This window comes from Neodiprion virginianus, chromosome 2 (assembly GCF_021901495.1).
Source record: "Neodiprion virginianus isolate iyNeoVirg1 chromosome 2, iyNeoVirg1.1, whole genome shotgun sequence".
Classification (NCBI taxonomy): domain Eukaryota; kingdom Metazoa; phylum Arthropoda; class Insecta; order Hymenoptera; family Diprionidae; genus Neodiprion; species Neodiprion virginianus.
Window position 1 is genome coordinate 14,971,193 of NC_060878.1, and position 14,562 is coordinate 14,985,754.

Genomic DNA, 14,562 nt, shown 5'->3' on the forward strand with positions numbered 1-14,562 from the left:
GATGCCACTGAATTAATTGAATTCGACGTTAATGAATCACCGCCCATGCAGTCAGACTGTATTGTTTCTTAATTTAATTACCAGGTGAATGTCGTTCTACCTTTGGCCAATTGTTATGGCGATAATAAATTTACAGGGGTGATATTTTGACTCGTACAGAATTTCATCACATGCATGGTGGGTCGTTATGTCAGTGTGGCCAGATTCGGTGAAGGTGCTTCACGAGGCTTTGCCCATAAATGCCACACATGACCAGATCCATGGCAGCACTGTTTGTACACATATGCATAAGCAAACGAAAAGAATTTCTTCTTTTTCTTTCCGTTTTCTTATTTTCAATCTACCTACCAAGTTCTCAAATATATCAATGATGCCTAACATTATCCAAAAACTCAGTAAATATGGACAGAGTACTTGACGCTAGAAGTTCATAGACACTGAGATGATGACCGGTACATGCGAGGGTTTTTAGTCCGGGACACATGCTGTCCCTCTCTTCCTCCCTCTGCCCTCAACCATCCACCCCCCCCCCTTCCCCCCTTTCGCCGGTGTCTCCTCTCTCTACAAGATCAGACGACAAGGGGCATTCTAGACGTACTTAAGCCAACGGTAGACTGTTTGTCCTAAATGTTTTCAATGCCGGCTTTGACAGCTGACAGCTCCAATAGATTTTTCGTTTTCTTTTACCGCAGTGTCATTTCTCTCCATGGGGCAACCATCAATATACCCTCCAGTCAGGAGGCTCATGTGATGAAGAAGAACCACTCTTTGCTTGTTCAGTGAAAAATCCTCTTTCTGTGGAAGCAAGAAGGCAATCGTTGATCGGATGGTGGTGGATGGCGAAAAGATTCTTGGCAAAAACTGAGACTGAAGGGAAATGGGAAAAGAATGGTAAAGAGCTCCAAGGATCGCCGCATGGAAGAAGAAGAAGAAGAAGAAGAAGAAGGGGCACTTTCCTTCGACGGAGGTTATGTGTATTCTGTTTAACAAACAAGAAGGCAACGTGACGTGACTACTCCCTGCGGAAGAAGAAGGAGACGGATAGATCGGCGAGGATCGGTCACCAGGTCCAGCTCAGCATCACGACACCATCTTCTCAGGAGGCTCGTACACTCGATGACTTAGTAAACATGCCACCGCTGACCACTGAGCACTGACCACTCAGTGGTTACACCGCTGCTTGACAATAATACATTTGCGGTCACCCTACACATACATGAATCTGTTCCTCGATCAATAGCAAGAAAAAATTGGCACGGTTTTTATATACCGATGATACCGACGACACAACAGGTTACGTTTCGGTTTTAATCCTTGGAAAGCCTGATTTACAGAAAAATTAAAGTCTCGGTAATGCAGCTTAGACTTTAATTGCATGCTTGACTAGTGTTACCCTTTTAGTGGAAGCCAATAATGAAATTCACAAATGCATCAAGGTTTTGTGCAATGAAACAAAAATTGTGTGGCAAATTACTAAGTGTTTCGTTAGAACTGATACGGTAGCTGTTGTGCAATCAACTGAAAGATGTCAGGAATTAGCTAGGATGATTGTCTTATCGATAAGTCGACGACCAAAGTTTCTCGAACTTTCACCGTTGCGAATAGACAGGATGTGTAACTTGCAGACTCTTGACAATCGTACAAAACAAGCGCGGGGAATTGTGGTTACGTTACTGGCGTGATTTTCTGGTTAGCCATGCGTGAACATTGGGACTGAAGAGGCGATTTCTCTAGTAGACTGCACTGGCTCTGCACCACGGCAACTGTATGCATATCGAGTGATACAATACCGACGATAAAAAGTTGCACAATGCGACGTTAACCCATGTATGTACAATTCGTAACTCGTGCATTCGAGCTTCCGGCTGATCGCGCACTACAATCACCTTAGAAATGTGGCCGAGAATTTAGTTGGTACTTTTGTTCGGTTAGATTGTGCACTCTTCCCTGAAATATGGACACAATTCGAAAACAGTAACGAATTATGTATATATCACAAAACTTTTCCAAGACATCAATCCTCTTCCGCTTCTTTACAAGCATTATATACAAAACTGAAGTACGGTCGTAAAGCGGATACCTAATACAGACGAGACACAGATCTTGATCAACCAAATGGCCCAACTAAGGATTTATGAGTTGCACCATTACAACTCGAATCAAGAAAACTGTATAACGCATGAACGAGTATGTCTAACAACGAATTATAAAAGTCATAACATTTTGACCCTCGGTAAGACAAATCGAAATTCCTTCGGCAATTAAGTATTGTAAGACTTCGAGGCGCGCCAACAGGACTTGAACGATGATCATACACATGCAGCTTTATGAACGAGCCTGAACAAAACCCCCAATACCTCAATACTCGAGAACTTCACAGAGGATGAGATTTAACTACTGCACCGTGTGTTTATCTGTTTATAACATTGCATCGCTGCGATCAATGAATCATCGATTACAGGATCAACGAGGCCAATGGAAACAAAGAAAAAACAAAAAAGATTTTTTTAATTGATAGCACGAAACATGAGGTAAAGATCAACTTCTTGTGCTGTTATCAGTATCTATCTACTTGAAAATGTATATTTTCGTAACGTAATTGTTGACATGTTTACCTTCATAACATCGAAAAATATCCTAATCATTTTCCTTTTCACAATTTTCGGTCTGAAGCTATAGCTGCAGTCACTAAAGATAAGCCAATTACTGAAAAGTATATGTGTGTGTTTTTTTTTATCAAGAGAGGACTTTCTAAATCCTGTTGTTAAAGAGACAAATGTTCCCTCTCACGTTTCACACCATACAAGCATTCACACCATTCGATGCATAATTTATTAACTTGACTCATGAGCGTTAAGTCAGCTCCAACATCGGTGCCTACATTAGACGAGGGTAATAAGTAACGATTGAGTCATCGGAATTAAGTTTTATCAAGGGGTAATCAGTGCCAGCAGTTTGATCATCTGGAGACTTTTCGAAATGGGAAGAAAATCGAGTTTACATACCTCGTTAACATAGGACGCACTTACAGTTCCTGACATCTCAAGCGGGAGTATCACGAATACCATAAAAGCTTTTTCATTCTTTCAACGACCCGAAACCCGGAATAGAGAAAGTCGACGTTGATGTTCTTCCGATCGATTGTCGTTAGCTCCGATTGCAGACTTCGTCTGGAATAAGCGTTCCTGCCGCCCACCCCCCAGCCGAGCGAGTATCATTGTTTCACATTTCGATCGGCGTAAAGGTATCATTACAATAATCGTCCACAAAATAACATACATGGATACCCTCCGCCGCGTTCAAGGCCCGATGGGACCCGCAACCGCGATCACTCTAATAGCGATAATGGGTCGGCAATGGCTCGTGACCGCAGAAATGGAAAATACAAATCGAAAGTCGTTTTGTGATCCACCGCCACCCCCCGCCTTGTCAGCCACAAGCAATCAGAAAAATCACCAGCGCCTTCGGCTCGCTCTGCATCTTTCGAAATGTTCTAGACACTTCGTACCTCTAATAGCTAAAAGTCCTACTGAATGGCTTCGACGAGCCAACCTGCAGGTAGATGGAGTGGAGCGAAGACCGCTGCATGCTGCCTCATCTGAACGAGGAAGAAAGTTATACCTGCATATACACACAGCCTGACGCGAGCAGGGAATACTAAACAGCGTTAAAGAAGAGGAAGAAACGAAGAGAACACGTGGAGTCTAACCGGCCACCAACTGCACCGCCAACCTGTAGCTCCATCCTTTTCTACACAGACAACGGCGGTATGGACCTGAGCTAACCGAAACCGTGGCTGACCCGGAGCTCTGAACCTGCTAGTGCAGGAGAACCACTTATTCAGATATGCCAGTCGAGAACTCCATTTAGGAATCCTGTAGTTAAAATTGTTCAGACGATCTTGCAGGGCAGTCCGACAGGCCGCGTGGCACGCGATTGAATTTTTGTGGAAAATGGTTGTGGCGAGCAGTCTTAACCTTTTCGACTCTGGTGGGCATTAAGCTGCATACCATTACCAAAAATAGCAGGTTTCGTTTTCTCGTCTTATGTCATCGCTGATCGTACGTGGTTTTTTCTACTTCTTATGATTCCTTGATGCGCCGTATTGACTGTCAGTCGGAATGACCGCGAGCTTTTGGTGTAAGGAACCGGGACTCTTTCAAATGTTAATTCCCTTTCTGCGACGAGGTTCTAAGTTGCGCACGCGTGGGCTCTGCCCGTGAGTTGGTACACCTCGTCTAGGGTCGTAAAACCTCCGTTTCGTTTTATTGGATTCGATCGCCGGTCCTACGCTTGCCTTATCCACATCCCACGGACATCCTCGATTGCTGACGCGTTGAAAGAGACTAGAAACAGAATTTCAAGTAAAACGCTATTTCTTCAATTCATCTCGACGTTAGACCACCTCATTGCTCAAAGTCTTCATGTCGGGTGCTCGTGACGACGTATAGAAATGAAGTATGAATCGTATGATACGACTTGGCTATAATATGAAGGAAAAATTACCACTGAGCATGATTCCCAGCTGTATAAAAGAACGTAATTATAATTACCAACTTAATTCCTGGATCAATTTCAGTCAGTCGAGTTTAATTGTCCTCTCTAGCTAGAGGCAAGTAAGAGGAGACGAGGTTGGAAATTACCATAGAACCGTTGGGTAGAGGAGAGAAATTAATTCTTCACGTTGACTAGCGGAGTTGGGACTGACGAATGTGCTTACTTAATTCACTTTAAAGAGGCACCCAAAAATACCACTTCAAATGACCGTGGTCATGCTGACCAAGGTGCCAGTTACTCATTTATAGAGGTTCGATTATTCCCTCTACGATGGACATTCAACAATCACGTTCGCCGTCGAACCCGAAACTAAACTCTTATACAGCTTACACGTGCGGTCATTCATATTGGGATATAACTCGTCCAGCAACCAAAGGTTCTAGGCATAAAATAAAAAGCCATAAAACCCGTGGTTTTGTAGAAAAGGATTCGATATCGTAATGGATTTAAGAGAACGAAGTATACCTATTTAAATACAGCAAACCAAGAATGGGATAAGCCAAGACACCCATTTAATCCGTTGGCCGGTAAACCTGATTGTAAGCTGGGACTTACTGGAGCTGGATGTTCAAGTAAAGAAAATTAAGACCGCCTACACAACTTGGCAAAGAAAAATTTTGCAGTCTGAAGCAATTCTTCACTCGATTTTCAATTACTCATATGCACCCTCAGATAATTACAATTCTATCGTAAATACATGCAACGGCACTTGTACAAACTATATACCCGTACTAAATCAGTGGTACAAACCAACTCGAGTCTCTACAAGATGCAACTTGTAACGCGGCTTGCGAAAAGGATTTGCGAGGAAGTTATTCGTATGCTTATACGTACTTACAAGTACCACATCCAGACCGTGGCTATTAATTATTATTATTAACGCGAGAGCAGCCATCAACTCTTGAAAGATTCGTAGAGAGTTTTCGGAGTTCCTCGGACTGACCAACTTCGAAACAAACCATTTAACGATAAGCTCTGTGCGCATCATATGCGATAAATGAATGAGGGGTTTTGCTCAGGTAATTGCTATTTCATATGATAATTTTCAACGGTACAGAATCAGTCAAGAGCGCAGTTTGCACTATTCACAAAACTGGGTATGCAGTTAGATGAGCTCGCGTCGTTAAGTGCAGGCTGCCCGCGTTCTTTACTAAGAGTCAGCCCAAAAAGACAAAACCCCATTATCTTGCCGTTGCAGCAACACAAGCAGATACGCCAAGACTTAGGCATATCCCATGCCTGATGGTCTTTCGGCCTCCGTAAAACACCCAGACAGGTTTGTAGATTTAGGAACAGGTTGGTGAAAATTTACGATCTATTTTACAACGGATATTACCATTATATACCAGACGACCTTTAGAGCCTCGCGCTGCATGCCGATTCCCCTGGATTACTGCTGTCACGTGTTCAAACTTCTGCAAAGATGTACTATTCCTGGTGTGAAATTGCATTTATATCACACAGCATTTCATGAGCAAAAAATGCGAATGAAATTAACGCTGTCAAATGGCTTCGGGGCAAAAATTAAGTCCGAGGAGAATCCTGCACATCTGATGTTTAATTCCATAAACGAAATTGAGTCTACGCGCGAAAAAGGTTCTGCTGCACTATTGCAAAGTGCATATGATACTCACGTTTATGAAATATACGTGAAAATACCGAAAAATGTTCCGTTAAAACGACTGTGACTTTCTTTCTGCGAGTGTTCCGAGCCTGCATGCAAGCATAGAGACGTGCAGGCATGTTGAATAACGCGGATAGAAAATGCATCTCGCGTAATGATCTGATACGCGCGCTAGGCTGTCTAAAAATACACCTTCAATTGCGGCAGTGCAATCGATTCCGAACGATCGACCACGGTGCAGGGTAAAATAGTAACGAGCCCACGAGTGACTCGTTCGAATGTATGTGAGTGAAGGCCGTAAGTACCCATACAGTGCAGTTAGCACAGCATTCGCTCACCATACCTATAACATAATGCTAACCTTGCGCACGCAATGTACAAATTTTTTATTTTTTCACACGTCCACCTCGATCTATTTCATGATCTGTTTCGCTGACTGCTTATCATGCATAACTATTAGACTCGACACTCATATCCACCACTTCGCATGTGGCTTAGTCGAAAGAGTTACGTAACGAAAATTATACAACACAAGTTGGAAAAGTTCAATTATAACTGTTAGTCAAGTTCAATGTGATCTATGAATTTTTAACACCTAATACAGAAGTTTACCTAAATTGGCCAACTTTTCAAAGTTCAGATAACTACTTTTTCAGGAGGAACGAAGCATAGCGCGGGCCCAATTTTCAGTAATAAATCAGGTATGGAGTGATGGTTTTTTTTACGCTACATACTTTTGACTATATTGCTGTAAGTCTTATCGCGGACAAAACATATCGTAATGCCTTGCAAGTCGTGCTACATTGCTTAAAGCTTCCTGATAGGAAATATGTGGAAAAACATGGAGAACATCTTTCATTTAGCTTGAAACAAGGAAAAATGCATAAAACAGAGGGTGGTAAAATTATGTGCGACTGCAGGTGCTAAATAATTTTTCCTGGCAATGTGCGCGCAAGCAATCAACATTGAAGTGTGAAAGCAACGGTGCCTTCGACCGTCTGCGTTGCCGTATCAAGAAGACAAGGCGGTCCATAGAGACAGAGTAAATGGCTATGTAGGCATAAAATGCGAGTAGCACAAACAGCATGAGAATTTGCATGTTCCCTAGCGTTGGGATTTCCGTAAGTCGGGAGGAGAATGAATGGTCTATCCTGCAGATTCGCAACCCAACACAGCTGTCCTCGAACCCGAAGCCATTCCGAAGTACTTGTATATTAAGGAACCAGAAGATGAAGCGACGGACTGCCGACGTCCCGCAATTTATACAAGGCGCGCTGAAATCCCCGATAGCGAGATGACATTGTAAGTTGGTTCTTACGGGAAATCTAAAAGGTATCAGGGCACCAGGAGGTGCTGGGGGTCGCTAGCAGCCAGCTTCCCGTTCATATTGATGCCGGTCAGTGACGAGCCGGCGAAATTATTAGAAGCAGCACGCTGCTTCGATCAGCTCAGCGCATCTCAGCTCAGCGTGAGTACAGCACAGGCGGAGCAACGCCAACGCCGTGGCAAGTGACGGAACCTACTCTGCGCTGCGAAGCAATGCATGAGCGCTCCGCGGGGCGAGAGGGAAGGAGAAAGAAAGAGAAAGACGCGCAGTGCGAGCAAAGGAGAAAGAAGAAAGAAAGAGACAGAAGCGACGCGCGTCGTCAGCGCGGGAGGGATGGAGCAAGAGGGGGTGACAAGGGGAGGGACGGCGCATGCGCGGCGGGCGTGGGAACGTCGTGCGCTCAGACAATCTCGGGCCGGACATGCGCGCGGGCGAAGTTAACCGAACGTCGACGAGTCCGCACGATGCTGCAACGCCGTAGGGCATCGTCTGTCAGTGGTTCTCATATCAGGTTTGCGTGAAAAAACAAGATGGACAGCTGCTGGAAGCGAATGTCGCACGCCCTTTCCGTATCCTGATTAGATTCTTAATCGCCAAATAAACTTCTGTCCTCAAGTTTTTTACTACAAGGTTGAAAAACTGGAGTTAACCAGCATCGGACTAGCATTATTAAAATAAGAGCACCACTGCGTGGTGGTGAAGTATGATCACTTCCGGTGCACATCTATACATATAAGGCAATGTTCTGGACGTGGAATTGATACGGAGTATCTGTAATGCGCTTCGCGTGCGGAGGAAATTAGTGCATGATCTTTGGAAAATGGAATGACCCAGGTAATTTTTTCATCAAATTGCAGTTTATACCTCATCAGAGTAATTGATCGCCACTGTAGGGTAATGGCATTTCGAGCCGTGCATCGTGGCGTGACAGACCTGTTCACCGAGGGTTGAGGGGATGGGGAGTCGTCTGTGGGCTGAGGGTTTGGGCGTCTGGTTCGTCGATGGGGCGGATCCCTTCTTGAGGATCCATGAGGATCCATCTTGCCACACACGCTCTCAAGATGACAACCGATTCTCCCATCGATGTCATCGCCATGCACTTTGGAGGATTCGCCAGTGATCCTTGTGCAACAATTGGTGGTCCTCAAGGATTTGACGTTTAAAATTCATCCCAGTACAACAAAATTTGGCGTCTGTCCATAGAGAAAGAAGAAAAAGAAACCTAAATCTTGCAGCTAATTCCTATCTGACATAAAAAATCATGGAGTATATGTTTGCTTTCCCAATAAAGGTATGTCCTTTCCGCTCTTTCTTCGTTTAATATTTAGCCTGCAGTCAGTGATGTTGCCAAACGTCCGGTAAACGTAAGCTGACTCGTCGCGCATTCGTGTAAAAAGTGGTGTTAGAATTTCCAACTTCCGGTGGTAGACCCACGGGAGGGATAAACTGCATCGACGATGACTACGACACTGCGTATGGCGCCAGTTTCCTTGAGGAAACCACGTGACACTCAAGCGTGCGACGCAATGCAACGTCATTCTGATAACGTCCAAACATATCTACCCGCGACCTAAGCAACATCGTGCTCTGGTTTAAACCTCTGCGGTTCACTTTTTATCGAGGTTTTACTACACGCGATAAACATACAAAGAGTGTGAATGTAAACCTCATACCCTAATTGAACTCTATGTATAGACGTGAACTACACGTTACACAGACTTTAGAGGAAGACACCTGTGAAATAATGAAGAGGAAAGAAAGAAGAATATAAATGAATGAAGTACTAATGCATAAGATAGCCTGAGACCGCGGTGAAGGAGGAGAAAACTAAAGAATCGGGCAAAACGATGGGGAGACGGTGGCTGCAAAAACGACCCGCTGGTACTGAAAGGGAGCTTGACTGAAAAAAAGATCGCCTAGTGTACGTGTTTCGTTTCGGCCGCTGAAGAAAACATTTGAGTATATGTTGAGCCACATGGCCATACTTTATTTTTTCAGTCAACGGCTTTGTCACGATGGCATCGCTGCAACCGTTTGCAAAATCCCGTGAGCATTAATTTTCGCTATTAATATGCTTCCACTCAATTTTATTAAGAGACTTGGAAGGTCTGCATTTCTCGGATAAATTGAAAATAATTCCATTTGCATGGGTTTGATCATGAAACATTGAATGATCTAATGGTCTGATAGTACGTTGAGACTGTCAATCGAATGGTTAAAAGCATGACGAAACGATGCCGCAGTACAGACGCGTAGGAATGAATGACGATAAGCATTTATTAGTTTCACACAATTTGGTTACATCAGTTGACCAAAAACACGTGGTTTCAAGTTCGCGAGAAAAGGGAAAAACAACATTATTATATATCTTCCAATCGAGCGAACCCTTTCGTCAAAAAGGTGCTCGACCGAAGCTAAGCTCTCCTGGTCACGTGGCCAGGCACGCGGCTTTCCCCACCCTCTAAACCCCCCGTGGACCAACGCCGCGTGTTCATCCGTCTGTCTGTTCGTCCGGTTGCCGAGATTCCCGGGAGAGAGGGGAAAACACTGAATTCACTGTGTGCGGTGTACATCCCGCTCTGTTGTTCTCATCATTGAACCAACGCTCGCAGTTTTAACTTGCCACATTGTCAAGTGCCTCGGGCGGACATTGTTGCACCATTGGATTACGGACACTTGCCCCTCAACTATATCGACGACCCCTCGTCAGCTGGGTTTCTTAAATATTTAAAAATGACTGACCATAAATTCAGCACAACAGACACAAAAACACCCTCACGTAGTCCAAAACCTACCGAAACTCCGCTTCGGATATCGCGTCATCGCAGCAAACTGGAAATGCTTTGTCACCAGTTTTGCCACGAAACTGGAACACTCTGTAATTGTATTTGCTATAAAAACCAGATTTTAATAATGATGCAGGATCCTGTTGAGACCCAACTTTCGAAAAATATCGTCAATACGGGGGCTACGAATTTTAAAGTATCACAAGCGTCCGTTGGTTACAGATTCAGTCTATATACGATGGCAGTACGAGCTGATGGATGCTATTCATCAGGTTCTCACCCTTCCTTGGGCTACCCTATGCCCACATTTGGACCCTACACCACCACAACCGATCGAAATCATCTAGCCGTGAGGGCAATTGTTATTGTGGCCATTATTCGAGTCGCCTCCGCCCCTTCAGCATCGACTAGACCCCAAACTCAGCATCTGTGCACTGGGATATGTATAGGGGGCAGGGTCTAAGCCAATGGCCACCGATGTTTCAACTCTCCAATAGCAATTGATGATCGTCGTTTGTCGGCGATGCTATCAGCGTCGTTGGATTTCTCGAGTTGTTCTCTCTCCAGTCTCCCCATCTTTCTCTTTCCCTCTTCTTCTTCTTCTTCTCTCTCTCTCTCTCTCTTTCTCTCTGCGCGGGTTTGAATTCATATAGCTGTTCCTACAAGGTGATTCACCGGAGTACGCATGCACCTCAACCGGAAGTCAATTTCGGCTTGGATCGGATTCTGCCTAATTGAAACGAGCACTTCCACCACAAACGCGATGAGAACCCCTTGCTTCGTAGCCGCGGTGATCGTCGTGTGTAATAAAATGAAACAAATGTTAACACACGAGGAAAGGCTCGCAGAGGCGGAAAATGAAATCACATATTGCGAAGTGTGAGAGGTGGAAATTTATAGGTTATCCCACAGGATCGAAAAATACTACACGTATTTACTGCGACCACTAATGCCGACGTGGAGCTGACCATCCGGCACACTCCTGCACTTTTACAAATATGCAGCAGCAGCACCGTCGCAGTGGCAGGCTGCACGCGTGCGTGTAATCAATTCTATCCTACAGGATACAACAGGCCATTCGGGCATTTAGTATGGATAGGTGTAATATATCATACACAGTAATCTTTCTAGGCGGTAAAAAAAAGAACACAAAAAAGTATCGCTCTATGTGCCGGCCGCCCGGTGCTTCAGTAAGTATACAGTACCTCCAACCAATCTCGCCGCTCGTGGACGTGGCTCAGGATACATGTATATACCTGTACTTTAATCGCTCCGAGATTACCCAGAGACTAGTTGTTCGTCAGGTTCGTAAAGCATAAACTTGTCCGTGGAGTGGATGTAGGTATACCATAAGAACTGAAATTTTCAAGAAAAAACGCTTCTTCACCTACACAAGATTTATCCTATGAAACAACAAAATCGCATAATGACTAGGATAAGTCAGAAACTACGGTAAGTTAAAACCGCTGTCCAGACATCGTAAACTTCGTCAAGTTCATCCGATCTGAGAAGTGCATTACAAAACTTGACGCTATTCTCTTCAAATTTCACTGCATGTAAACAGTTATACTACTACAGTTGGATACTTATGCTCCGAAGTACTCGAAGCATCTTTGACCTCAAGTCGCACACGGTTAGCCGGAAGGGAAGCGAATGCAGTGGACACGACACAGTTCGTATCTTGGATAGTATTCATTGCCATCGGTAATCTCGTCGACAGGTTGATCCGAACCTGGTGCATACAGTAACCGGAAAGTCCGGATGGCGGTTAATACGCGGATGCAAATGGGTGCCGACAGCGACGAAGAGAAATTCTTTTTTCCCGTTAAGATTATATCGGCTATCTAGATTTATCGATCCTCGCAAAGGTGGTTGGAGAAAAAGTAATGCACGACGGTTTCATTCCAGTAGCGATAGGACTCGGAGACTGAAACAATCAGCTAGCCGCAAACGCCACTTCCCTTTGTCATACCGACAGACCGAAATCATAAGGATCGTAGAGATTGGACGAGGTTAGCCATAATTAGCAAGTTGTGCCGCATGAAGCCAGATACTAAGTTTGAGGCTTCACTTAGGTATTGTGGTTGCGTTGAAGATATTCTTCTTCAGACAGTGAAGTAAAGAAGAATAAAAATGGCCAGCGTAGCTGTAACCAGGATTCGGAGGTAAATCGTCTTTACAATTCAACTCCCATTTTTACAGACTTTTGACGGAACGCCAAATAGACGATCACAGTTTTGAGACTAAGGCACGTGGCATGAAGAATACGAAGCCCGCATGTACAGCCGCACGTCTTATACCGCAAGACATGAAGAAGTTACATCTGAGCTATGTAGGGGAACGATACCTTGCATGGCGTGGGCACAAAGGTCGCGCGAGTGAGCAAGAATGGATTCATAGCACTAATTACTCGGGCAATTAAACGTAATGCAGGGTGAGTTGCAGTTTAATGCAGCTGGCTGGATTGAGCTCGGATTCTAACATTTGCTTTCCGAATGGAATTCGCTTCGTGACTCGTTCCGAATTTGCGAGTCCGCTGACTGAACTTGCTGCAGTAATTTCCTGCAGATTCTGTCAGTGTCAACAAACTTGAAATTCTCAACGATGAGAGTGAAATAGCCGAGGAATATATGTAGTTGGAGAGTTATGCAGCTTCGAGCTTCTTCTCAATCAGTTAAATGCAAATCGCCATTATTACAACCATCGTTGCGGCTGTCGTGACGAAGCAAGTCAGACAGACATACAGACATATTGTTTCACTTACAGTGAACGAAGGACGAACCAACCAAAGGAATTGTACAGTGAGCTCAAAAAGTTGACCAAAACCTCGCTGGTTCATCTCAAAAGTTTATTTAAGGATCGAACGGCCCCTCATGATCATGACTCGCAACTTTCTCACGAATTGATATATTCAACCTTTCTTTTTCTATCAAGCCCTTTCCTCCTTTCCTATGCATATGAACGCCGCAAGAAATACTCAATGACAAAGGTCATCCCAAATTCTTTTGCAAGAGCTGCGAACAAGCCATGCTGACAAACTTGAAGTCACTGCCCTGAAGACTTCACAAGGTGGAAATCAAGCTGGTGACGAACTCTAGCACAGGCTCTTTAGAGACAGACATAGGGGTAATTTCAAAGCGTCACCGAGTCACGATCCTCGACGACTGGTAGAATTATTACCTCGATTACCACTTCTCATCTAGCCATAAACTCCCACGTCATAACCTCTTAACCGTTCCCTGACTTCCTTCAGCGTTGAACAGCCGTTCCGCTATAGTTTCTTCTTCATCTTCCATGTGTGAAAAACCGACGACCATAGACGAATTATACATACATTGTCGTGATGACTGTTAACTATCGAAACATTGTGAGTCGATTGCCAATCTTGAAATTTACATGGCAAGAGCTGTGATGACTAAATAAACATAAATATTGATGCATCTGGAATCGAACGGACTCAAGAATAATCGTTCTCTAGAAACTGGACGATCGTTACTCTGGTTTGAGAGAAAATGTAAAGGTGTGAGCTTGGCTTTCGTATAAAACCCTTGAGCTAAACGAGATGACCCGGCAAACCGCGTGAACCACGGGTGAGGCCTGACCTCTGAGAGGTGGTTTCTTTGCTCTTTGTGAAATGACGTCGATGGTCTTGCAGCGGTTTGGCACGCTGCCCTTAGGCGATCGGATCTTATTCTTGAGGGACTTCTGACCGTCTGACCGATCGCTCGACCAGCAAAATTACGACAATACCACATAACGCGAGAGTTCACCTCGTGCCTCGACTCGGCTGGTTGGTAAATGAGAGCTCGGCATAAAGCTATCATTACTAGTCCAAGTATTATACGAATATAAGTGCCACCGCCCCAGGGCCAATGCTTTTCACGGATCGTTTCCCCCTCGCAACACCCTGCGTGGGAGGCTGGCTGTACCGCTGTTCTCGCATTCCATCTTTGCGGGCCAGTTACCCGAGTGTATCCGACCTACTCCTCTCCTCGTTGCTCAACGCGCCATTCGCGAACAATGTTTTGCCAGTGTGTTCGGGGGGTAAATCTATCCCTGATACTTTCGAAAAGTCACATTTCTAATTGATAGATTAGTAATTTGATTAATTATTCATGCAATAACTTGGCTCAAGGACTTACTTGCAATACAACTCCCCACGAGGGGATGACACGCACACCCCTCCATTCTTGCAGGGACTCGGAGAGCACGATACGAATCCTGTAACACATAAAAAAATTCCATTAATGATATTAGAAAAGTTTTTA

At 44.5% G+C, this 14,562-nt stretch overlaps 1 protein-coding gene across 3 annotated transcripts in view; it reads right to left on the bottom strand.

Annotated features, from left to right (window-relative positions):
* Positions 1 to 14,562, bottom strand: part of LOC124298941 (neurogenic locus Notch protein) — a 155,984-nt gene that overhangs the window by 104,168 nt on the left and 37,254 nt on the right. For 2 of the 3 annotated variants that reach the window (XM_046751630.1, XM_046751629.1), the window contains exon 2: positions 14,437 to 14,515. In XM_046751630.1, the coding sequence (XP_046607586.1) occupies positions 14,437 to 14,515 (79 nt within the window). Of the gene's footprint in view, positions 1 to 2,145; positions 2,157 to 14,436; positions 14,516 to 14,562 lie in introns of those variants that run through there. The other variant, XM_046751631.1, reaches the window with a different exon arrangement.